The sequence below is a fragment of the Coregonus clupeaformis genome, chromosome 28, assembly GCF_020615455.1.
Source record: "Coregonus clupeaformis isolate EN_2021a chromosome 28, ASM2061545v1, whole genome shotgun sequence".
Classification (NCBI taxonomy): domain Eukaryota; kingdom Metazoa; phylum Chordata; class Actinopteri; order Salmoniformes; family Salmonidae; genus Coregonus; species Coregonus clupeaformis.
In genome coordinates, this window is record NC_059219.1 from 22,364,358 (window position 1) to 22,391,059 (window position 26,702).

Consider the following 26,702-nt stretch of genomic DNA (forward strand, 5'->3'; position numbering starts at 1 on the left):
TTGAATCAATATCGCTCACTCTTATCGCATGTGTGTGTGTGTGTGTGTGTGTGTGCGTGCGTGCGTGCGTGCACATGCGCATATGTGTGTTTAATACTCTCTCAGTGCTGAAAGAGAAGTTTCAGAGTGAGAGAGTGTGAATGTAAAATCCTGCCTTTTTAAAATGGGCACAGGGGAAATATATCTGAGGCGTCCTTCCTCTCCTTCTGGTGTGTTGCTGGTGCAGTAGTACCGGTCTGCAGGGTTCATTAGTTTATGGTTTCCATATGTTTGATGTGTTTGATACAGTTCTATTTATTCCATTCCAGCCATTACAATGAACCCGTCCTCCTATAGCTTCTCACCCCAGCCTCCTCTGCCCCACTCCTGTATATCCCAACAGACCCTCTACTCTATCCTCTTCCCCCTCTTCCCCCTATGGTCCAAGCCCAAACTACTAGCCATCCCTACCTACAACCCCACTCCCCTTCCTCTTACCTCCCCCTCACCTCCCCACCACCCACCAACCTACCTTAACCCCAACCCCCAAACATATACCCCCTGTACTTATTTGACTGGACCAACTCATACAACATTCACAAACACCCCCCGGATGCCGAGCCCCACACAGAGCCTCCATGGCTCCAGTCCCAGAAAGTCCAATCCCCCAACCCTCAAATGGGAGAAACCAGATAGTCGTAACATGGTGAACAGGGAAAACATTAGGTTTTCAGAGATGCATTCTTTCATAGTTAACTTTAAGATCCATAGCAGGGTGTATGCTGAAAACATCCTGACCTGGATTCTATGTAGGAGTGAAAGGGGGGAAAAGAATGAAAGGAAAGGAAGAGAGGAAAAGGAAGAGAGGGAAAGGAAGAGAGGGGAAGGAAGAGAGGGGAAGGAAGAGAGGGAAAGGAAGAGAGGAAAAGGAAGAGAGGGAAAGGAAGAGAAGGAAAGGAAGAGAGGGAAAGGAAGAGAGGAAAAGGAAGAGAGGAAAAGGAAGAGAAAGGAAAGGAAGAGCGGGAAAGGAAGAGAAAGGAAAGGAAGAGATGGAAAGGAAGAGAAAGGAAAGGAAGAGATGGAAAGGAAGAGAAAGGAAAGGAAGAGATGGAAAGGAAGAGAAAGGAAAGGAAGAGATGGAAAGAAAGAGAAAGGAAAGGAAGAGAAAGGAAAGGAAGAGAAAGGAAAGGAAGAGAGGGAAAGGAAGAGAGGGAAAGGAAGAGAGGGAAAGGAAGAGAGGGAAAGGAAGAGAGGGAAAGGAAGAGAAAGGAAAGGAAGAGAGGGAAAGGTAGAGAAAGGAAAGGAAGAGAGGAAAATGAAAAGAGGGAAAGGAAGAGAGGGAAAGGAAGAGAAAGGAAAGGAAGAGAGGGAAAGGAAGAGAGGGAAAGGAAGAGAGGGAAAGGAAGAGAGGAAAAGGAAGAGAGGGAAAGGAAGAGAGGAAAAGGAAGAGAAGGGAAATGTGAAAATGGTTCTGTCAGTGTGCTTGTCTCCTATGTGGGGTCAAGTTGCAGAGTTTGGCCTGAGATTTGAGCAGTTGTGTGTGTGTGTGTGTGTGTGTGTGTGTGTGTGTGTGTGTGTGTGTGTGTCAGTGTTTGTCTCGAGTCCGGTCTCGAGACCACATATTGAGTGTCTCGGTCTTGACTCGGTCTCAGACAATGAGGACTTCCTTCCCGAGACTAGCCGAGACCAGCGGAGTAAAAAACTTATAATTATCAGCTTCCATTTAGTCGGCGCATAAAACCACTTCGCTTTAGCTCAGACAATTAGACAGCTCAAATCAAATCAAATCAAATCACATTTTATTGGTCACATGCGCCGAATACAACAGGTGCAGACATTACAGTGAAATGCTTACTTACAGCCCTTAACCAACAGTGCATTTATTTTTAACAAAAAAAGTAAAAATAAAACAACAACAAAAAAAGTGTTGAGAAAAAAAGAGCAGAAGTAAAATAAAATAACAGTAGGGAGGCTATATATACAGGGGGGTACCGGTGCAGAGTCAATGTGCGGGGGCACCGGCTAGTTGAGATAGTTGAAGTAATATGTACATGTGGGTAGAGTTAAAGTGACTATGCATAAATAATTAACAGAGTAGCAGCAGCGTAAAAAGGATGGGGTGGGGGGGCAGTGCAAATAGTCCGGGTAGCCATGATTAGCTGTTCAGGAGTCTTATGGCTTGGGGGTAGAAGCTGTTGAGAAGTCTTTTGGACCTAGACTTGGCACTCTGGTACCGCTTGCCGTGCGGTAGCAGGGAGAACAGTCTATGACTAGGGTGGCTGGAGTCTTTGACAATTTTGAGGGCCTTCCTCTGACACCGCCTGGTATAGAGGTCCTGGATTGCAGGAAGCTTGGCCACAGTGATGTACTGGGCCATACGCACTACCCTCTGTAGTGCCTTGCGGTCGGAGGCCAAGCAGTTGCCATACCAGGCGGTGATGCAACCAGTCAGGATGCTCTCGATGGTGCAGCTGTAGAATTTTTGGAGGATCTGAGGACCCATGCCAAATCTTTTCAGTCTCCTGAGGGGGAATAGGCTTTGTCGTGCCCTCTTCACGACTGTCTTGGTGTGTTTGGACCATGATAGTTCGTTGGTGATGTGGACACCAAGGAACTTGAAGCTCTCAACCTGTTCCACTACAGCCCCGTCGATGAGAATGGGGGCGTGCTCAGTCCTCTTTTTTTTCCTGTAGTCCACAATCATCTCCTTTGTCTTGGTCACGTTGAGGGAGAGGTTGTTGTCCTGGCACCACACGGCCAGGTCTCTGACCTCCTCCCTATAGGCTGTCTCATCGTTGTCGGTGATCAGGCCTACCACTGTTGTGTCGTCGGCAAACTTAATGATGGTGTTGGAATCGTGCCTGGCCATGCAGTCATGGGTGAACAGAGAGTACAGGAGGGGACTGAGCACGCACCCCTGAGGGGCCCCCGTGTTGAGGATCAGTGTGGCAGATGTGTTGTTACCTACCCTTACCACCTGGGGGCGGCCCGTCAGGAAGTCCAGGATCCAGTTGTAGAGGGAGGTGTTTAGTCCCAGGATCCTTAGCTTAGTGATGAGCTTAGAGGGCACTATGGTGTTGAATGCTGAGCTGTAGTCAATGAATAGCATTCTCACGTAGGTGTTCCTCTTGTCCAGGTGGGAAAGGGCAGTGTGGAGTGCAATAGAGATTGCATCATCTGTGGATCTGTTGGGGCGGTATGCAAATTGGAGTGGGTCTAGGGTTTCTGGGATAATGCTGTTGATGTGAGCCATGACCAGCCTTTCAAAGCACTTCATGGCTACAGACGTCAGTGCTACGGGTCGGTAGTCATTTAGGCAGGTTATCTTAGAGTCCTTGGGCACGGGGACTATGGTGGTCTGCTTGAAACATGTTGGTATTACAGACTCAGTCAGGGACATGTTGAAAATGTCAGTGAAGACACTTGCCAGTTGGTCAGCACATGCTCGGAGTACACGTCCTGGTAATCCGTCTGGCCCTGCGGCCTTGTGAATGTTGACCTGCTTAAAAGTCTTACTCACATTGGCTACGGAGAGCGTGATCACATAGTCATCCGGAACAGCTGGTGCTCTCATGCATGCTTCAGTGTTGCTTGCCTCGACTGGTAGGCTTGTGTCACTGGGCAGCTCGCGGCTGTGCTTCCCTTTGTAGTCTGTAATAGTTTTCAAGCCCTGCCACATCCGACGAGCGTCAGAGCCAGTGTAGTACGATTCAATCTTAGCCCTGTATTGACTCTTTGCCTGTTTGATGGTTCGTCGGAGGGCATAGCGGGATTTCTTATAAGCGTCCGGGTTAGCTAAGTTGGACCGTAGGGGACCTCTGTCATTTTTTTGATTCCATGCATGTGTGTTTGGTGTTTGACTCTGTGAGTATTTATGTGTGTCTGTGTTTTATTTAATCTGACCTCATTCCATATACCTAGGGTTAAATGGCATCAGGTTCAAGTACTACACTCTTAGAAAAAAGGGTTCCAAAAGGGTTCTTTGGCTGTCCCCATAGGAGAACCCTTTTTGGTTCCAGGTAGAACACTTTTTGGTTCCAAGTATAACTTTTTTGGGTTCCATGTAGAACCCCCTGTGGAAAGGGTTCTACATGGAACCCAAAAGGGTTCTTCCTGGAACCAAACATGGTTCTTCAAAGGATTATCCTATGGGGACAGCCGAATAACTATTTTAGGTTCAAGATAGAAGAGTGTAGTACTGATACACAGCTCTGTCCACTGTCTAGCTTGATTAATACTTCATAGCTAGATGTTAGATGTAGCCTAGTGCTGTTAGTCTGTACTAGCAGTGTGAACTTGTAAGTCAAATCTTTGTAGTGAAAATAACACAACATTCATCCACAAACTAGACATCTGTATGGCTTTTATCCAGACTAGCATATCATACAATACAAACACTTTTAGACAGCACATAGATTAATGTAGAACTAAATATTGTCATGAGAGATGGGAAAATCCTTAGATGTGTCTGGCCCAGCTGAATGTGCACAGTCATCTCAGTCAGTCAGTCAGTCAGGAAACAGACACACAAACACATGGCGTACACCCCAAATTCCCACTGCTCCGGATCCTGCAGTAACACATACACAAGCCAGGGAGTGTCTCTGTGTGTGTGTGTGTGTCTGTGTGTGTGTGCGTGTGTGTGTGCATGTGTGTGTGTGTGTGTGTGTGTGTGTGTACGTGTGTGTGTGTCTGTGCGTGTGTGTGTGTGTGCGTGTGTGTGTGTGTGTGTGAGGGATCATCCAACCAGACAAGACAAATGGATTGCAGCAGTAAGCCAAGAGTAAACATAAGTATGATGAAGACGATGACTGAGGAGTCCTAGGGTGATACCATTGCCTAATCCCCCCCACCATCTCCCCCTGCCGCCATATGTGTGATCTCCCTGGTAAAGTGATCACTGGGTCTAATAAGAGCAGAGTAAACACAGATGTTGATGTTGTTGTTGTGCCAGGCAGCTGAAGGCCGAGGGCAGACACCAGAACTATGTTATTATGATTCTACAACAAGCTGTTTCTCTTTAGAACAGAATGATCAGATGGCCCTAGTGCAGTAGTGTTTGTGTGTGTGTGTGTGTGTGTGTGTGTGTGTGTGTATGGTAGAGAGGCCCCACACAAGGGGTTAGGGCTAGACTTAATCTGCTCCCCAGTTTGTGTGTTAACTGTATATGGCAGAGGTCATAGCCCTTTCCTCCAGTCAAATGACCTAGTGGCCTCTTGGGTGGAATGTTATTAATATTTTTCATAATTTCATAATTAATCAATATTATTTCAAAAAGCTGCCGTAAATCCGGTGTTTCTATGTCAAAAGGTTTTGTTATATTTCAGTCATCTGTGATGTATATAAAGTGTAATATTGGGATGCAAACTCAAAATTGAACACATTTCAACTCTATATCTGACATGGCACAGGTGTCGACATTTTTTAAAGCCCATAACCATATGTGTGAGGTGTATACTTTTGTTTCAAAGTAGATTTGTTTAAGACCACCAAGAAACACTCTGTGTGACCCTGATTCAGCCCACTGCAGTAAAAGGTTAAACTCAAGTTACCTGGGGGCCAATTTATAGCGGCCAGTATCGCTTTCATGGGAGTGATGCTTTTTTGCACAATACCTTATTCTATTACTATGTTCTTTATTCAGTATCAGTACCTTAGTAAATGACCTGACATTAACCCTCCACTCTCTCCCCCCCTCTACAGACAGTAAGGCCATCGTGGATGGGAACCTGAAGCTGATCCTGGGTCTGATCTGGACTCTGATCCTGCACTACTCCATCTCTATGCCCATGTGGGAGGACGAGGACGATGAGGATGCCAAGAAGCTGACCCCCAAGCAGAGGCTGCTGGGATGGATACAGAACAAGGTGCCCCAGCTGCCCATCAACAACTTTCACCGCGACTGGAGGGACGGCAAGGCCCTGGGAGCCCTGGTCGACAACTGTGCCCCAGGTAAGAGCTGATCCAGAGCTGATCCAGGATCTGTGACTCATTCTGTTGTTAGACTCTGCTGGTTAATAGGCTTGGAGCTGACTCAGAAACAGTTAAATCTTAGTTCATGTGTCCCAGGGCCTTTTCCCAATTGTAAAGTGGTTATCCCACTGGCTATAGGGTGAACGCACCAATTTGTGAGTCGCTCTGGCTAAGAGCGTCTGCTAAATGACGTTAATGTGCCCTTGAGCAAGGCACTTAACCCTAATTGCTCCTGTAAGTCGCTCTGGATAAGAGCGTCTGCTAAATGACTAAAATGTAAATGTAAAAAATGGATGGACGGCAAGGCCCTGGGAGCACTGATTGACAACTGGGCCCCAGGTAAGGCCTTGAGGAGCAGTTTGAGTGCAGATCGTCCATCTGTAAGAACTGTAAGAGCTTTGTAAGAGCTGATCCAAGATCTGCGCATAATACGTTTCATTTGTTGACAATAGTCCTCCAGGTTGTAACTATTTTGAGAGCTGTTTTAGGGTTGATTAATCGTCTATAGTATTCACTGAAACAGTACACTAAACACTAAACAGCCATAATTTCAAGTATGTGTCACATAGAAGTTCCAGAGAAACTCCAGTTATTTATTGTATTTTTGAAACGGTCTTGTTGAAACATTAAGCCTAATTATTCCAGGTCAGGGGTAGAGAGTATGTACTGTATGTTCAGGGCTGACTGACTGGGAGCCTTGGTTGATGACAATGAGAATGTGTATTTTTGGCATGTTCTGTGGGTTGGGGGTAGAGGTTATTGTGCAGGGGCTACCATAGAGCATGACATCACTGATGAAATCCTATTCAGGGTGGGGATGTGGGCACAAAGTATGAATGGGTGTGGCCAAAAAGCATACAAGCTGCATTCAACATGCAATATTCCTTTAATTGCTTGAACTGCACCACTTCACATCAGAGAAGGGGAGACCTAGGGGAACCAGAATGGGACGTGTGTCCACCCTTTGCTCCCACTATGACCCCTAACCGATATCCCAACTCTTAATCAGAACCAGCCTTTTCTTCATTATAAAACAATCTGATGAGAGAAGAATGAGGGAGAGAGAGAGGAGGAGGAGGAGGAGGAGGAGGAGGGGAGGGAGGAGGAGGAGGAGGAGGGGGGAGGAGGGAGAGGAGGAGGAGGAGGAGGGGGAGGGGAGGGGGAGGGGGGAGGAGGAGGAGGAGGAGGAGGGGGAGGAGGGGGGAGGAGGGGGAAGGGGAGGAGGAGGAGGAGGAGGAGGAGGAGGGGGAGGGGGAGGAGTGTGTGAGCTAACCAAAAAACACTGACATTTAAAATCCCCAAACCACAGAGAGATAGATAGTGCATAGCCTGTAATTACAGATCAGGGTCGTCAGGGCCTAGCCAGGGGGACTTGCCCGACAACTGCCCTAGATAGAGTGACCCCCACTGGGGAAGGTTTCATAACTGTAGCCCCAGGCTTGTCTCTTTCGGTGAAGGCCTCTACTAATTTGGACTGGGTTCCTGGCAGGCAGTGGGTCTTTCTAAGACATGGGTCCAAGGGGAACTAAGATTGACCTTGGGTTAGTAGACACGTCTTGTTCAACAGAGCCACTAATCCTGTGTTAGTACAAATGGTGTGAGACCAGATATGTGGAATGGCTGGGCATTAATAGGTTCACAGAGTTAGTTACTCCAGAGAAATGAAACAAAGAACTGAGGTGCACTGTCTTTTTGTTTACTGAGTGTGTGTGTGTGTATAGGTGTTGTCCTTTGTAGGTGTGTGAGTGTGCGTGTGTGTGTGAGAGAGCCAGTGTGTGAATGTCTGTGCTTTATTTGTTTTCATGTGTTTGCATGCTTCTGAGTGTGTGTTTATGTGTGTTTGTGTGCATGACAAAGTGTGTTTACTAAGGCAGGAAGTTGAGAAGTGTGTTGGAGAGAGGCTAAGGTGGTGGAACAAATAATCAAACAATGACTCCATTCTCCCCCAAACTGAGCCTGTCTAATTCACTTACCTAGCACAGCAGGGTCACAGAGCAGGTGTGTGTGCGTGTGTGTGTGTGTGTGTGTTTGTGTCTGTGTCTGTGTATATTTATGTTTTTCAGGGTGTGTGTGTAATAGTGTGTGTGTTTATGGTATAGGTGTCTGTGTTAGTATTGTTGACACTGCTGATACACAGAGCTCTGTCTCTGACACTGAGCAGGACTAAGTAGCAGGTTTTATTCTAGGCTTTGACCATACAGGGCTCTGTTTCTCTCTGCTCTCACTGAAACATTCATACTGATAGATCCAGAACAAGCTATACACTCACAGTACACACGGCATTAGGGCAAAGGGGCAATTCTCTCACATTCTCTTGCAGTGCCACCTCTGCCTAAATGCAGACTATGAGCTGCCACTAGGCCCCCCCGGGCACGCAAGGCACGTGCTCATGGGCCCTGACCTCCAGGGGGCCCCCATTGATTTTGCTAGTCACTCATAATTCATGGCAAATTCGTTGAATCACATGAAATTAGTTTTAAAACGGCTAAATTTTCTCTCTGCCACATGGAAAAATTTGAGGAATTGTAGAAAATTTGCTTTAAAACTGACACATTTTTCTCTATGTGTAGAATTGCAGGACATCAATATTAAAGCTGCACATTTTTCTCTTCACCGTCAAGAGAGGAACCAGTTAAATGTTTTGCCTGTGAGGGCCCCCCAACCAAATCTCGCTTAGGGCCACCAAAATGCTCTTGTCAGCACAACATTTTACATTCAGGACCATTCACCCATTAGCAAGAAATGTGAAATATACAGTTGAGCATAAAAAAGAAACATTGTACTTGTCTTTTCCTTCTAGCACTGACTTTGCTGATAACTTCTTTATTGAGGAAAAATGTATTTACTATGATTGTGATATGTTGTTGTCTCAGCTAGCTATCTTAAGATGAATGCAAGTCGCTCTGGATAAGAGCGTCTGCTAATTGACTGAAATGTCAATGTAAAATATAATAACTGTTTTGGGTGGAACTCAAACTGCTCTCAGACCTGCTAGACAACTGCGTAGCTAATTAGTCCTGACACCTCGAGTTCCCATGGTTCAGCCAAACCCGTTCCCCGCAAGCCGCTGGACATTGGTGTGCTGCAGGCTGCAGTGTGGAGCCAGTGGGCTTCTGGCTGCTGTAACAGCATGGAGAGTGTCAGAGTAGAGAACACAGCAGCGAGGAACGCAATAAGTGAAAACACATGTAGAGCGCCGCATTTCCTGGCAAACACATTATTGTGTGTGTGTGTGCTCATGTATGTTGTTAGGAGCAACAGGAACAGGGCAGAGGCCTCTCTGTTAGAAGTAAGGGTGGACAGTAAAGTAAAGCGTATTGTCCGTAGAAGTAAATTAAGGAAAGGTTTGCTCGTGGCTTGAGTCCATGTCTTGTCCTTCAGTGTATTTACACTAGATATAACAATACGCCAGGACTAAGCAACAGGGAACAGAGAGGGTTTGGACACACACACACACACGCATGCACACAAACACACACGCGCACACACACACACACACACACACACACACACACACACACACACACACACACACACACACACACACACACACACACACACACACACACACACACACACACACACACACACACACACACACACACACACACACACACCCACACACACACACACACACGATTCCACAGCAAAGTTAACACAGCATCCTATCCTGAGGCTGTTCACCTCTCCTCAGAGTGAAATGTTACTCATCAGATTTTTATCCGACACACCCCTCTATCCACCCCCGCTGAATGGCCCTCTCTCATCCTCACACTGCCTGGTCACAGACCCCCCAGAGCCAAAAAATCACACGTCAGCCCAACAGAGGCACATTAAACAGGTATGAGTTGGTTGAAAAATGTACTAGTTTCTACTACTGGCCAGCTGTAGAGGGCTTACTAAACATAATGACCCATCTTGAGTATCACTGTGTGTGTGTGTTTACATATGTGTGTGCGTGTGTATTGTGTGTATGCATGTGTGTGTGTGTGTGTGTGTTTCTGGAACACATACAAATATGAGGGTCAGGTACAGCTCTTTGGCAGTGTGGGAGAATGCTTTGGGGGGTTTATGTTCCTCTCCTGTTAGTTTTTCAACCACCCCCTAGAGCCCCCTCACTCTCTGCCATGTATTTGTTTAGTATCCTTTTGCCTCACACCTCTGTTTTCATACGGCTCCTGGCAGTAGTGGGGTTTGCACAAGGAAGCCACCCTGAGCTGAGAACATTCTAGATGGAACTGCAATAGAGACAGCCATGACAGCTAATGAGACTTAGGGAAAATGTATTGCCATGTACTGAGGTGGGAGAAACAACAGTAAAAAACACCAAACCACTCTGTCACGTTGAGTAGTGCTGAGCCCTCTCTCCCGTTCCAGTCAGTGGACACAGCCTGGTCTCAATGTAGAGCCCCCAGTCCTGCTCAACCTGTCTCAGAGAGCTCCTTTGTCCCACACCCCACACACGCGGAGACTGGCTCAATTGATGCCTCCAGTTATGCTATCTCTTTCATCTTTACCCAACGATTAGGTTTACCTCCACTGTACTCATATCCTTCCATATCCTTGTCTGTACATAATGCCCTGAATCTATTCTACAACGCCCGGAAATCTGCCCCTTTTTTTCTCTGTACCTTATTCTACTCATCCTCTGTTCCTCTGGTGATGTAGAGGTTAACCCAGGCCCTGTAGCCCCCAGGATCACTCCTGCACACCAGGCGCTATCATTTGTTGACTTCTGTAACCGCAAAAGCCTTGGTTTCTTGCATGTTAACATCGGAAGCCTCCTCCCTAAGTTTGAGTTATTCACTGCGTTAGCACACTCCGCCAACCCTGATGTTCTAGCAGTGTCTGAATCCTGGCTTAGGAAGGCCACCAAAGATTCTGAAATGTCCATTCCCAACTACAGCATTTTCTATCTAGATAAAACTGCCAAAGGGGGCGGAGTTGCAATCTACTGTAGAGATAGCCTGCAGAGCTCTATCATACTATCCAGGTCTGTGCCCAAACAGTTTGAGCTTCTACTTCTAAAAATCCACCTTTCCAGAAATAAGTCTCTCACTGTTGCCGCTTGCTACAGACCCCCCTCAGCCCACAGCTGCGCCCTGAACACCATATGCGAATTGATTGCCCCCCATCTATCCTCAGAGTTCGTATTGCTTGGTAACCTAAACTGGGATATGCTTAATACCCCGGCCGTCCTACAATCTAAACTAGATGCCCTCATTGATAAATCTGTTAACATGGGCACCCTCATAGATATCATCCTGACTAATTTACCCTCTAAATACACCTCCGCTGTCTTTTACCAGGATTTCAGCGATCACTGCCTCATTGCCTGCGTCCGTAATGGGTCCGCGGTCAAACGACCACCCCTCATCACTGTCAAACACTCCCTAAAACACTTCAGCGAGCAGGCCTTTCTAATTGACCTGGCCCGGGTATGCTGGATGGATATTGACCTCATTCCGTCAGTAGAGGATGCCTGGTTGTTCTTTAAAAGTGCTTTCCTCTCCATCTTAAATAAGCAAATTCTGAAGTAAGAACAGATATAGTCCATGGTTCACCCAAGACTTGACTGCCCTTGACCAGCACAAAAACATCCTGTGGCGTACTGCATTAGCATCGAACAGCCCCCACGATATGCAACTGGAACCAATATACACAATCAGTTAGGAAAGCAAAGGCTAACTTTTTGAAAAAGAAATGTGCATCCTGTAGCACTAACTCCAAAAAGTTTGGGGACACTGTAAAGTCCATGGAGAATAAGAGCACCTCCTCCCAGCTGCCCACTGCACTGAGGCTAGGAAATACTGTCACTACCGATAAATCTACGATAATCGAACATTTCATTTACATTTTAGTCATTTAGCAGACGCTCTTATCCAGAGCGACTTACAGGAGCAATTAGGGTTAAGTGCCTTGCTCAAGGGCACATCGACAGATTTTTCATGTAGTCGGCTCGGGGATTAGAACCAGCGACCTTTCGGTTACTGGCACAACGCTCTTACCCACTAAGCTACCTGCCGCCCATTTCAACAAGCATTTTGCTATGGCTGGCCATGCATTCCACCTGGCTACCCCTACCCCGGCCACCAGCTCTGCACCCTCCGCTGCAATTTGCCCATGTAAAACTAAATGCATGCTCTTTAATCGAACGCTGCTTGCACCTGCCTGCCCGACTAGAATCACTACTCTCGGCGGGTCTGACTTAGAATATGTGAACAACTGCAAATACCTAGGTGTCTGGTTAGACTGTAAACTCTCCTTCCAGACTCACATTAAGCATCTCCAATCCAAAGTTAAATCTAGAATCGGCTTCCTATTTCGCAACAAAGCCTCCTTCACTCATGCTGCTAAACATGCCCTCGTAAAACCTACTATCCTACCGATCCTTGACTTCGGCGATGTCATTTACAAAATAGCTTCCAACACTACTCAGCAAATTGGATGTAGTCTATCACAGTGCCATCCGTTTTGTCACCAAAGCCCCATATACTACCCACCATTGTGACCTGTACGCTCTCATTGGCTGGCCTTCACTACATATTAGTCGCCAAACCCACTGGCTCCAGGTCATCTATAAATCACTTCCAGGCAAATCCCCGCCTTATCTTAGCTCATTGGTCACCATAGCAACACCCACCCTTAGTAGGCGTTCCAGCAGGTATATCTCACTGGTCATCCCCAAAGCCAACACCTCCTTTGGTCGCCATTCCTTCCAGTTCTCTGCTGCCAATGACTGGAACGAACTGCAAAAATCTCTGAAGCTGGAGACACTTATCTCCCTCACTATCTTTAAGCATCAGTTGTCAGAGCAGCTTACCGATCACTGCACCTGTACACAGCCCATCTGTAATTAGCCCACCCAACTACCTCATCCCCATATTGTTATTTACATTGTTATTTATTTTGCTCATTTGCACCCCAGTATCTCTAGTTGCACATCATCTTCTGCATGTCTATCACTCCAGTGTTAATACTAAATTATAATTGTAATTATTTTGCACTATGGCCTATTTATTGCCTTACCTCCATAACTTACTACATTTGCACACACTGTATATAGATTTTCTATTGTGTTATTGACTGTACGTTTTGTTTATTCCATATGTAACTCTATGTTGTTGTTGTTTTTACCGCACTGCTTTGGTTTATCTTGGCCAGGTCGCAGTTGTAAATGAGAACTTGTTCTCAACTGGCTTAGCTGGTTAAATAAAGGTGAAATAAAATAGACTAGACATAACATAGTAAATGTAAATCCGGGACACTCAAATTGGTATTATACTGTATGTTACAGGGTGGATGGGTGGGCTTACAACGCAAATATCTAGGAACCCAAAGGTTCCGTGTTCAAATCTAATCATGGACAACTTTAGCATTTTAGCAACCTTTCAACTACTTACTACTTTTTAGCTACTCTGCAACTACTTAGCAAGTTAGCCATCCCTTCTCCTAACTCTAACCTTAACCCTTTTAGCTAGCCCTTCCCTTAACCCTAACCTTAATCTTAACCCCTAACCCTAACCCCTAAACTTGCTAATGTTAGCCAGCTAGCTAACGTTAGCATTTGCCACCTAGCTAACGTTAGCCACAACAAATTTGAATATCATACCTTTTTCAAATTCGTAACATATTGCACGTTTTGCAAATTTGTAACATATCATACGAATTGTAATTCGTAACGTATCATATGAAATGGATGATGGACATCCACAAATTAATACAGACCATATGAAACGTAACATATCATACTAATTGGAGTTTCCTCGGATATACGTACAGAATAATACGAAATGCTCTGAGACCAGGTTGGTGGATAGAGAACTGTGTAGGGATGACACTCCTCTGTGTTTGTGTGTCATCTGAGGCTTCCTACATCTCTCATCCTCACGTCACTCCCTGATAATCCTATAAGCTGCATTGTTACAGTGTGTGTGTATATGTGTGTGTCAGCTTTGTTCAGAGTGACCCACAGTCGGACATCAGGAAAAAAGTAACTCACCGCTCTCTAAGAATTGACTTGTCCCTACTGTAGAGGCAAAGTATTGTGGGTAAACATGGTTTGGCAGTTGTTGTCATGGTGATAGTGAATCGTAGTGGATGGAGCTATGTTGATTCTGTGTGTACTGTTGTCCCATGACTAAATTCTCCCTCGCGCCCCTCTCCCTCCCTCCCTCCCTCCCTGTCATGTAGGCCTGTGTCCTGACTGGGAGACGTGGGATCCTAGCCAGCCTGTGGAGAATGCCAGGGAGGCCATGCAGCAGGCTGACGACTGGCTCGGAGTGCCCCAGGTAACATCACCACACCACCTACACTCACATTCACTCCTGGTCTCACCTGGTTTAGTTCACATAACCTGAACTCATCCGTACTAGTTAAACTCATATAGTTAACACTCATCTAGTTAAACTCATCTAGTTAAACTCAAATCCACATACTTGCTTTAGACTCAGTTACTCTGAGGCAACTGGCTTCAGTGGTAAACAGCAGGGCAATCTTTGGTAAGACTTTACAGCTTAAAGGCTGGTAAAATGTATTGTGATGTGTTTTTAAATTCACTGTAAGACTTGTCATAAGCATGTATGATCAATCTGTTCTTTGAGTGTGTGAGTTGGAGTTGGAGTGGGTGGGTGTTTCCCAGGTGACATTCCACAGCCTGTCTCCTCTAGCCCAGGTGGTCAGTTAGAGGTCATGATAGGGTTTGAGTGACAGCCAGGTAAACAGGATGTAGGGGGCGTGTCCCTCTCTGTCTGAACATCATACTTACAGACAGCTCTGCTGGTGACCGTTCTGGTCTGATCCGGTCTGAACAGAGTAAGCTGGAGCTCAGGGCTGTTATGTTTGTTGGCCACATAGGCCTATGTGGATAAGTGTATGTGGGATTGTGTTCAGCTTGTTTCTTCAGTATGAGGTTGTGGAGGTACATTGGCATGCTGCTGTACTGGACTGGGTCTTGGAGAGAGGAGAGGCCAGGTTGGCATCAGGTTAGGCTGGATTCTGAAGAGGCGAGGCTGGGTTAACCGATGCCACTACCAGGACCACTGGAGCATGTTCATATGAAACCACAAACTGTCCCCCAGTCACACACTAGTCTATAGCACTTCTAGATTCTAAGATGGAAAACATGAACAGAAACTCTATATTCCCTGAGTTTTATCGTGTCAATAAGCACTTCTTTCAATGTATCATGGACTGGGTCTTGGAGAGAGGAGAGGCCAGGTTGGCATCAGGTTAGGCTGGATTCTGAAGAGGCGAGGCTGGGTTAACCGATGCCACTACCAGGACCACTGGAGCATGTTCATGTGAAACCACAAACTGTCCCCCAGTCACACACTAGTCTATAGCACTTCTAGATTCTAAGATGGAAAACATGAACAGAAACTCTACATTCCCTGAGTTTTATCGTGTCAATAAGCACTTCTTTCAATGTATCAATTGGCCCAAACATTAGTTCCCACTAGCTGAAACAACCTTCTGCTCCTTAGTCAATGATTTTTATACAGACCAAGGAAACCTGCAACTCTCTATAGAGAAATGAGGGGAGGAGAGAGAAGGCAAATATATGGCGGCATAAATATTAGGGATTAGGAGGATTGGTGAGACCATGATGGGCCTTGCTATTTTCTTAAGCTGTTCTTAATAAGTGTATGCATGTGTATAGAGGAGGGAGCGTGTGTGTGTGTGTGTGCACGTGTGTGTGTGTGTGTTTTTGTGTGTGTGTATGTGTATCTTGTATTTGAGCTTATATGGGAGGGTCCAGTCCATCACTGTATGGCAGAATGGGGGCAATCCCAGCATGCTTAGAGCCCCGTGTCACATGGTGGGAGTAACAAGGTCGTGGGACGTGTTTACATCTTGAACAACTGAACCAGGATCAGCTCTTGATACCCCTGTCTAACCTTAAACATTGTGATCCCCAAAACACCACTGACCCTGTATCAGTAGAGGAACACACAGAGAGTAGCATAATGGTTAACGCAGCGAGTGGCCATGCTAAATAATGGCTGGTCTATTTTCAGGCTCGCCCCCTGGCCCTACACCCAAGGGTTAAATATAGCCAGAAAACCCTCTGACACCCCTCAGAGAGAGAGAGAGAGAGAGAGAGAGGGATCCACATGGATGACTGTAAAGAGAAAGAGAGACTATTAGAAAGGGAGAAAATATGCCATTTTGACACAATGGGATGCACAGCATGATGCAAGCTGGTTCAGATCAATATCATTCTCAGTCTGAAAACAGAGAACCTGTTGACAGACCCTTTAACAAGGTTGGGAAAGTCATTTTACCAAACTCATTATTTATTCTGCCCATGAGGCATGGTTTAAGATATGATATCAGCATAATACATTGGGAGTAGAATACCTATAGTAAGAGTCTGTGTATGTATGTATGTACAGGTATGTATGCCTGAAGCAGTGGCACCTATTTAGCATGTACAGCCTGTTTCCACTCAGAGCAACACACCCCTGTGGGTATGTAGGTTTTAAATTAGCATGTGTGTGTGAGAGTATGTGAGTGTGTGTGAGTGTGTGTGTGTTTCCACCTGTAAGTCCCCGTGTTGTAGTTGTGTATAATTAGGGACTCCATTATCCAGAGGGCTATTTAAACACAGACATTTCATGTGCCTAACAGCTGCTGCAGAACTTTACATCTCCCCCCCCCCCCTCTCTCTCTCTAATATTTCTATTTTTCCTTACATCTCCCCCTTTCCCCCCCTCTCTTTCTTTCTCTATCTCATTTCCATCTCTTTCCTCACTTGTTCTAAGTCTCTCATTGTCCTGCTCTCTCCTTCCCCTTCTCCCTCTGCTCTCTCCTTCCTCCTCTCACTCTGCTCTCTCCTTCCCCCTCTCCCTCTGCTCCCTCCTTCCTCCTCTCCCTCTGCTCTCTCATTCCTCCTCTCCTTCTGCTCTCTCCTTCCCCTTCTCCCTCTGCTCTCTCATTCCTCCTCTCCCTCTGCTCTCTCCTTCCTCTCCTTCTGCTCTCTCCTTCCCCTTCTCCCTCTGCTCTCTCCTTCATCCTCTCCCTCTGCTCTCTCCTTCCCCCTCTCCTCTGCTCTCTCCTTCCTCTCCCTCTGCTCTCTCCTTCCTCCTCTCCCTCTGCTCTCACCTTCCTCCTCTCCCTCTGCTCTCTCCTTCCCCTTCTCCCTCTGCTCTCTCCTTCCTCCTCTCCCTTTGCTCTCTCCCTCCTCCTCTCCCTCTGCTCTCTCCTTCCTCTTCTCCCTCTGCTCTCTCCTTCCACCTCTCCCTCTGCTCTCTCCTTCCTCCTCTCCCTCTGCTCTCTCCTTCCCCTTCTCCCTCTGCTCTCTCCTTCCTCCTCTTCCTCTGCTCTCTCCTTCCTCCTCTCCCTCTGCTATCGCCTTCCCCCTCTCCCTCTGCTCTCTCTTTCATCCTCTCCCTCTGCTCTCTCCTTCCCCTTCTCCCTCTGCTCTCTCCTTCCTCCTCTCCCTCTCTCCTTTCCCCACTTCTCTCTACTCAAACGTCACTCCTGTAGCTCACTCTAGCTCCACGTAGATGGACATTGATTACATTAAACCACTCCAGAAACCATATCTCGCTTTTCTATCCCCCCTCTCCTCCCCATCTTTCTACTGCGATCATAAGGAAAACACATTGTGATGTTGGACAATACAAATAGCCTTTAATTCCATAAGTGCTGCTGCTTTTGATTCCACTGCCTTGATTTTCTGGGTCATTTTACCAGTCTGTAGTTTTACAACAACTTTACAGGCAGACGGATAGCCTCATTAGGCACTATGTCTATTTCATGTCATTCTTTGATGTGCTTTCAATTGAACGTACCTCTTTATCCTCGGGTTAGTAGTTATTAATACAATATTTATTATAATGTTATTAAATCATGCTTTAATTGTGTTTAGGAGAAACAGGAAGTGATGTGATAACCTTTTACCCCTTTGTTTGCGACACCTCTTCCAGTCCCCCTCTTCTTATTAAATCAGGCTTTGATTGTGTACAGAGAGAAAGAGGAAGAGAGAGGCCCAACTCGGTGGAAAATCTGTCTCCCTCCAGCATGAGGCGTTTTTTCATTGTTTCGCCTACCAAGCAAGGAGTGTAAACTTTTGTCAAGAAAAAACGTTAATGGCTTATTTTCTATGTGAGGTTTATTTGATCAAATATAAGTTTCATAATGCTTAAGTTGTTTTGAGTGTACTGATATATGTAGGACACGTAACATCCCGTCAACTTAGAGAAAAAACACTTTATATCGGAGTTGTCTCGAGACGGCTATGCATATTCATGGGATGAGGCTAGTAGCATAGCCTCTCTCTCCATTGAATACAGGCGGTTGAAGACAACCACCCTCATAGAATATTCATAAAAGGATTACAATAATGAGATGTATCCACCAATCCAAATAAAGGATAGGCGGGAGCTAGACAGCCCGCCGTGCCGCTTTGTGGACAACGACTCCCATTGTTAGGGAGGAGAGACATGTATCTTGTCAGTATATCCGTAATCTTTGTTGTGTATTAAGAGAAACAGGAAGTGATGATAACCTTTAACCCTGTGCACCGTCTATTCTCTTCCCCCTCTCTGTAGGTGATAGCCCCTGAGGAAATAGTGGATCCCAATGTGGACGAGCACTCGGTGATGACCTACCTGTCCCAGTTCCCCAAGTCCAAGCTGAAGCCTGGTGCCCCACTGCGCTCCAAGACTCTGCACCCCAAGAAGGCCAAGGCCTACGGACCAGGTGAGAGAGAGAGACCGGGATTGTAACAAATTACCTCCTTCAAAGCATCTTGAACTTCTTTATCTATAAATAAATGATCTGGGCTCCCGAAAGGACTGACCTCTATAATATATAAACAACTTTTGGAAAGCTCATATTCTGAGCTAGCTTTTAAAAATGGTGGTCCACAGATCTAATTGAATCTGAACAACCCTTTAACTGGAACAGAATATGGAAAAATATGACCTTGGCATGCCACAATCCAAACCATCAATTTACACATTTTAAGTTTATTTACAGACTGTATTTAACACCAGGGAAATGTTTTAAGATTAAATTGGCCCGAACTCCCAACTGTTCACTGTGTCCCCTAAATCAGGTAGACACATTCCTCCATATGATGTGGGACTGCCCTGCAGTTAAATGCTTCTGGGTCAAAGTTACAAATATTCAATGCTTTGCATCTATTATGTTACTTGACAATGATAGCTCCTTGAATCTCTCAATCAATCAGAGATGATTACTGCCACAAAAAAATATGTTGGCTCTTAAATGTTAATCACCTCACTCTCTCCTAATCGCCAGTGGATACAGTTACTATTAGAAGTTATAACATTAGAATGATCAACAACGAGCATGAATGGTGCTAGTCAAGGAACAACGTAGCTCAACATTAACATTATCCCACCCCTGGTTAGCCACTATTAGCTTAAAAAGCCAAACCTAACACTATCTGCCAATGAATTTTAAGCAATATTGCCCCTGTCTGTCTGCGTAGTGCGCGTGTTTGTGTCCATCACTCCGTGTGTGGCCAGTTGATGTGATAACTGTCTTGTGGGTTGACAGAAATACTTTCCCCAAAACCTTCTCAATTAAATGTTAACTGCAAAGTAAGCTTACCTGGCAGAAATATAAATGAGTAAGTATATCATTTATATCTATTATTTGTTATTTGCAAACGTTGCCATGAAAATTATTTAAATTATGTATTATTTAAAACAATATATATATTTATAAAACTTTTTTTTATGGGGGATTGGAAACGATGCAGACAATTATGTTGATAGAAGCCACAATCTATTTGCAATATTAAAGCTGATCCACCCCCCCCCCACCCTCCAACACACACACACAACAAAAATGTTTTATAACAACTTTGCCATGAAATGAGCAGCAGTAGTACAGAACCATCCATCGCTGGACAGACACATTAGGTGGCACATTCCTCACTCGCTAGATGCGCAATTAAAGGGCCAGATGCACAATTAAAGGGGAGTTACACTCAAAAAAATGTAAAAAAAAAATCTGATGTGATTTAACCATAGATAAGGACTCAGAACATCCAATTTCGTTGTTTCTCTATGAACCATTTTAATTTTGAGAGTAAAAAACAAGGAAAACTCAAACGGAGAAAGCATAATTTAGGAAAAAATCTCAGATTTTATAGTGCCCCCCTTAGAGTTGTTTATTAACCATTATTTTACCAGGTATATTGAGAGACAACATAGTGCACTACTTTCTCTTGTACATTAAGGACCCGGGGTTGGATGGAGACATGTTGGTTGGGTGGGGTTGGGGGAATGGGATGGGAGGTTGGGGGTGGAGGCCCACTTGTTTTTTATTTTCTTATTCTGTTTTGTACTGAATGTATTATTACTTAAACTCTGTATGTATTTCTTAGTGGTTTCTTTTCGTCTTTTGAGTGGCAGCCTACGGGTATATGTTTTATAAACGTATAATTTGAAATGTACAATGCACCCCCCAACAAAAAATAACAAAACAAATAAAATGTTGGTAAAAAAACATACTTCGTTAACATTCTACATCTTCTAAAGGCTCAATAGCCCAAAGGCCTTCTGGTTTATGCTGTATATTAGGTGTAAGAAATGATGTCAACATTATTGTTGAAAAGGAAGGTGTTTCATCCTGTTTGCACCTGTCAGCACAGAGTAAGTGACAGAGGGCTCTCACATCTAGTTCTTTACTCCTGCTTACTGTCTCCATCCTTTTCCCCATCAGGTATTGAGCCCAGAGGTAACATGGTGCTGAAGCCGGCTGAGTTCATCGTGGAGACAGTGGAGGCGGGGCTAGGGGAGGTGCTGGTCTACGTGGAAGACCCCGAGGGACACACAGAGGAGGTGGGGCACATTTACTCACATTAACCCTTAGCTCCTCATTCCCTTATTCCTCCACCCTGAAGTGGCTGTTCATTTGCCCACACAGTTCTTCACATTCAACTTCTATCTCTCCCCTTTCTCCCGTCTCACCCCTCTCTTTCTGTTCTAGGCCAGAGTGATCCCCAACAATGACAAGAACAGGACCTACTCTGTCATCTACCTGCCCAAAGTGGAGGGCCTTCACAAGGTAACATGTTATCTCAGTTTTTAAACTTCAGTAGTATGGGATTTCCTCCAGCGGTCTAACAGGGGTCTATGCGTGTTCCTCTCCCCAGGTGAAGGTGCTGTTTGCTGGGCAGGACATAGACAGGAGTCCCTTCGTGGTGAGTGTGTCCAAGGCCATGGGAGACCCCAACAAGGTGCAGGCCAGAGGACCAGGACTGGAGCCTGTAGGCAACGTGGCTAATAAGCCTACCTACTTTGACATCTACACAGCAGGTAACACACACATACACATCTGGGGAGGACCATGTTCATGGTATGGAAGTAGATACTCTATCTACCTTTCCTATAGAAATCACCTAGTTTCGTCAATAGGGTTGTAAGTAAATCTAAGGATCTTTTAGAATTATCAGTAGCTTTGCAATATTAGCTGATATTCATTCCTTCAATCATGATGACAAAGTACATTTATGTATTTATTCTCTCTAATGTCCTCCAGTGTTACGCCAATTTCTGTCCCCTGAGCACACAGTATAAGGTGTTAGTACATCTCTTTTTGTCCCCAGGTGCTGGTGCTGGAGATGTGGGTGTGATCATCGTGGACTCCCAGGGCAGAAGAGACACTGTGGAGATCATTCTGGAAAACAAGGGGGACAGTATCTTCCGTTGCACTTATGGCCCTATCCTGGAGGGGCCTCACGTTATCTATGTGACGTTTGCTGGGCAGCAGATACCCAGAAGCCCTTTCACCGTCCACATCTCAGAGGGTAACACACACACACTCACAAACACTACACACACACACACAAACACACAAACACACAGACACAGATGTAGTTGATCGTACTGATTTGTTACAGTAATCCACTATCTGACTCCCTCCCTCTTTCTAATCTGAGTAATATTGAGTTTTAATGTCTAGACTGACCTCACTACTAAACATTTGATCTCCATAACTGACAGTGATATCCTGCCATAACAGACAGGCCACCGGCATGGTCTGAAGTCTTTTGGGTTCTTCTGAAAAGTGTTGGGTTAGGGTTGGCGAACTCTTGGTTTGTGGGAAGACTCTGGATGGGTTTTGAGTGTTGGGGCGGCAGGGTTCTAAGCTGTGGGTTCTGGTGGTTCTCCAGAGTGACCCTGTCCTATTCCTGCGTGTGTGTCATGTCGTTGTTGTTCCTCCATGCAGCTCCACCGAGCGCCCTGCCCCCCGGCTCTCCGGTGCAGATAGTGCCCCAGTCCATACGCACCCCACCCACAGACAAGGCCAAGAGAGTGCCCCCCCCAACACCGCCCAAACCCAGGCGACCAAGTTAGTACAGGCCTGCCCGTGGAGGAGAGACCGGAGCCTGCCTGCGCTAGCCTGGTCCCCCCTAAACTCAAAACTACACCCCCAACCCCCTCGACGCACCGCACCAGGGGGTCCCCAGCTTGATGGCATGTGCTGGCGTTTAGCCCTCTGTGGTTTCATCCCCCCTTCAACTCAGGCAGCTTCCAAAGAGAGAGAATGAGAGGGAATGAGTGAGTGTGTAACTGAAAGAGGAAATGAAAGGATGAGAGCAAGAGAATGCAAGAATGAAAGAAAATGAAGAGAGTGAATGAGAGAAAGAAATGCAGTTCCCCCTCATTTTAACAACAGAGGCAGCACCATCCATCCATGTGGTTGGCTGGTTTTGGACGGTCACCTTTACAGACGCTCAGCAGTTCTTCAACACACAGAGGTCACACACTTACAGTACATCACCTCCTTCAAAAATAGGAGTACATTACAATTGGTCTTCCAACATTGTCTTATTGCAATAATCTTTGAATACTGGATATCAAAAAAGTTATCAAATAATCCCACACAAATTTATTTTTACCCAGTTTGTAGCTCACTTTGGCTCAATATCCTGTAACACATGTGATTTGATTTCTTCCATGTGTGACGTAAAATTTACTTGACGATTTACAACAGAACTAATGAGTAACAACACCCAGTAAATTAACATAAATAGATTTTAACAAAACAACAGCACCATAGTGTACCATAACACAGTTTTTTTGTGATAGATTCCCAATTAACTTTTTGATAACCCTGAAACAAACAATCCTGTTCAAGTCAAACAAAAATCGATTGTCTTAACCTTTGACCTTTGTTTCATTTGACGAGAGCGAACGTCAGTGTGACCGTCCAGACGTGTGTGAGTCTTACATACCTCATTACACTGTCTGCTCGTCATCCTCATATTCATCCACCCCAGACCAAAGCAATCGCTCTGTGTTCAGTCAGCCATTTACAACCCATCTTTTCTGACTAACACTGAACCTGCAAATGCTCCTCCATTTTTAGCTCCTTTTTAACCTGACATTTTTAAAAGCTTTTTCATAACATAACATAACAAAACAATAACATTGTTTGTCTTCATAACCCATTTTAATAACAACCTCTCTATAAATACATTTTCCATACATATTTTTTTCTTTTTATTCAGTTATTTTATTAAGTTATTTTCCTTTTTTTTTTCTTTTGGACATTTATAAACTTAAGCGGTTTAAAATGATGATGAATTGGGAGAATTAGCTGGTTATTTCTTCCTAATTTGACAAAAATGCTTTCTGTGGCTAAGGCATTTTTACAGTCCTGTTACAGCACTGGTCATTAGCTAATGGAAAGCCTGCAGCATCATAACTCAAAACGTTTTCATAGTTATGCTAGCTATATTTCTTTGGAATGTTTTTCCATCTATCTAGAGGTTCACCGTGTAACGTCATTGTATTCAAGCACAATGAAATTATTCCAGAAACCTTTCAACAAGTATTTTTGTTTTCATTCTGCCAATCTTATCCATTTAAGCCCAGTGTCTTACAGTAATCCCTCTTTGCTCTCTGTCTAGCTGTTCTGCAGATATATAACTCCTATTCAATGTCCATCTCTCCTGTTGCTTCCTCCCTGGCAGCCCATGCAGATTGTGCTTCATGCAGCACCATTCAACTGACTAACTAACAGCCAACCTCTGCAGCAGCCTGTGTGTGTATGTATCCTGTTATCTTCTTGTCTAACCCTGTTACCCCTCGGTTGTCCCACAGCCAGCAACCCCAACGTGTGCCGGGCCTCAGGGAGAGGTCTCCAGCCTAAGGGAGTGAGGCTGAAAGAGGTGGCTGACTTCAAGGTGTACACCAAGGGAGCCGGCAGCGGAGAGCTCAAGGTCACCATCAAGGGGCCAAGTGAGTGTGTGGATATGAATGTAATTTGTCATATTGTTTATGACTTGCCACCACATTAATGTATTGGTTTCATAGGGGCATAAATAATCTTCATAAAATGTAATGGCTTTCAATGGTCTAGTTGTGATAGGAAGGCTACAGTATGTTGTGGCTAGCCTTTGACCTCTGAGATGCTGTGTGTGTTCCTTTTGTGACCTGTTTGTGACCCCCCAGAGGGACTAGAGGAGCCTGTGAAGGTGCGTGACGCGGGAGACGGGGTGTATGAGTGTGACTACTACCCCATCATGACTGGCAAATACACCATCACCATCACCTGGGGCGGACAGATCATCCCACGCAGGTGAAACCCTATCTTCCCCCCTATTCTGCTGTGGGCACAACCACATGAAAGCTACAAAGGCAGTGGGCTGAACCATTACAGGCTTTCCAGGGGTGTCCTGGAAGGACAGATGTTGAAATAATTTAAAGGAGCTGAAATGACCTGTAATGAGTCATGTTATGAAGCGTACATTCCTACATTCCTTGGAGGTTAATGGCTGAGGGGGAGGGGGAGAGGGGGGAGAGGGGGGAGGGGGGTGGAACTGGAAATATCACTGCTGACATTACAGTCAATGGGGCTATAGAGGATTTCTGTTTGACTCGACCACCCCTGACTGTATGTGTGTCTATGTATGTATGTGTGTTTGTGTCTGCATTAACATGTGTGTGTGTGTTTCCTGCAGCCCGTTCGAGGTGGTGGCGAGTGAGGACGTTGGGCCCCAGAAGGTGAGGGCATGGGGGCCGGGTCTGGAGACAGGCATGGTGGGGAAGTCAGCTGACTTTGTGGTGGAGGCCATCGGCACGGAGGTGGGAACTCTGGGTAAGTCTAGTCTGACAGTCGGCTGTTAGAACAGAAAGACCCAGGATAACGCTGCAGAATGCTGTCTCATTATTTTATTGGCCAGAGGGGATGGACTGTTTTCCATTGAAATTCTGGCATGACTGTCAGGCAACTTACACAGATTCCATTTCCAAGCACATGTACACGTACACGTACACACACACACACACACACACACACACACACACACACACACACACACACACACACACACACACACACACACACACACACACACACACACACACACACACACACACACACACACACACACACACACACATACACACACACTGTCAAGCTCATGAGTACACACACACACACACTGGAGGCTGTCTGTAATTGTTAGCAGTTGGAGAGTTGAAGAGATTAAAGCCCACATTTTGGGGTCACTTGTCACTGCAACCAATGCAAGGCCTGAGGGCTTCCTCTTCCTGTCACATGACCAGTCTGACCTGCCAGCTGAGGGAGGAAACTAAAGGTCATGACCCCTGATGATTCACCTCATCACAGTTATTATATGAATTAAGATGAATTTACAACAAAACCAACCTGCCAATCTTTCTTAGTCTGTTGCCATCTATGCCTGTTTGTCTCTTTGTTGCCTGTGTATCTGTGTCTGTGTGTGTGAGCTTGTATCTTTACCCACCTCTATATAATGTGTATCTATATCTCTCTCCCTGTCTCTGTCAATCCCCAGGTTTTTCCATCGAGGGCCCGTCGCAGGCTAAGATAGAGTGTGATGATAAGGGCGACGGGTCATGTGACGTGCGTTACTGGCCCACGGAGCCTGGCGACTACGCTGTTCACGTCATCTGTGACGACGAGGACATCAAGGACAGCCCCTTTATGGCCCACATCCTCCTCGCAGCCAATGACGTGTTCCCTGAGACGGTTAGACCCCACCCCTTCATATTTACCCCACCAGCTTGCCAGCCTGTAGAACGAGAATAATAAAGTGACGTAACAGTAAGAGAATGCTAACATACTGTAATAGTGACGTAATAATGACATAAAGGCTACATAAGGATGACATAACAGCATTATGAATGCCCTCTCCTTGCAGGTGAAGTGCTATGGCCCAGGTCTGGAACCTATTGGCTGCATTGTCAACAAACCAGCAGAGTTCACCATCGATACAAGTGGAGCCGGCAGGGGCCAGCTCAAGATTTACGCCCAGGATGCAGAGGGCTTCCCCATCGACATCCAGATCACAGAGAACGGAGACAGCACCTTCCTCTGTGTCTACATTCCCACCAAGCCCATCAAACACACCATTATTATCACCTGGGGAGAGGTCAACGTCCCCAACAGTCCCTTCAGGGTAAGACTGTCCACCCATCTATCATACTGTAGCCAAATACCTGTTAGATCAGGGCTCTCCAACCCTGTTCCTGGAGAGCCAACCTCCTGTAGATTTTCATTCCAACCCCAGTTGTAACTAACCTGATTCAGCTTATCAATCAACTAATTGTTTGAATCAGGTGCGCTAGATTATGGTTGGAGCGAAAACCTACAGGACGGTAGCTCTCCAGGAACAGGGTTGGAGAGCCCTGTGTTAGATACACATACAGTACGTACATACATCACTTACAGAATTGTATAGCAAATTCAGACTCATTTGCAAAGATAGTATA

At 45.6% G+C, this 26,702-nt stretch overlaps 1 protein-coding gene across 16 annotated transcripts in view; it reads left to right on the forward strand.

Moving 5' to 3' along the window:
- LOC121559146 (filamin-C-like) overlaps positions 1-26,702 on the forward strand; it is a 79,083-nt gene that overhangs the window by 26,832 nt on the left and 25,549 nt on the right. For 11 of the 16 annotated variants that reach the window (XM_045208755.1, XM_045208757.1, XM_045208767.1 and 8 more), the window contains exons 2-14: positions 5,683-5,931; positions 14,146-14,243; positions 18,510-18,660; positions 20,659-20,777; positions 20,926-21,003; positions 21,092-21,254; positions 21,545-21,745; positions 22,168-22,290; positions 24,048-24,185; positions 24,399-24,525; positions 24,908-25,044; positions 25,766-25,959; positions 26,132-26,389. In XM_045208755.1, coding sequence (XP_045064690.1) covers positions 5,683-5,931; positions 14,146-14,243; positions 18,510-18,660; positions 20,659-20,777; positions 20,926-21,003; positions 21,092-21,254; positions 21,545-21,745; positions 22,168-22,290; positions 24,048-24,185; positions 24,399-24,525; positions 24,908-25,044; positions 25,766-25,959; positions 26,132-26,389 — 2,036 coding nt within the window. The remainder of the gene's footprint in view (positions 1-5,682; positions 5,932-14,145; positions 14,244-18,509; positions 18,661-20,658; positions 20,778-20,925; positions 21,004-21,091; positions 21,255-21,544; positions 21,746-22,167; positions 22,291-24,047; positions 24,186-24,398; positions 24,526-24,907; positions 25,045-25,765; positions 25,960-26,131; positions 26,390-26,702) is intronic. The other 5 variants (XM_045208762.1, XM_045208765.1, XM_045208766.1 and 2 more) reach the window with 1 other exon arrangement.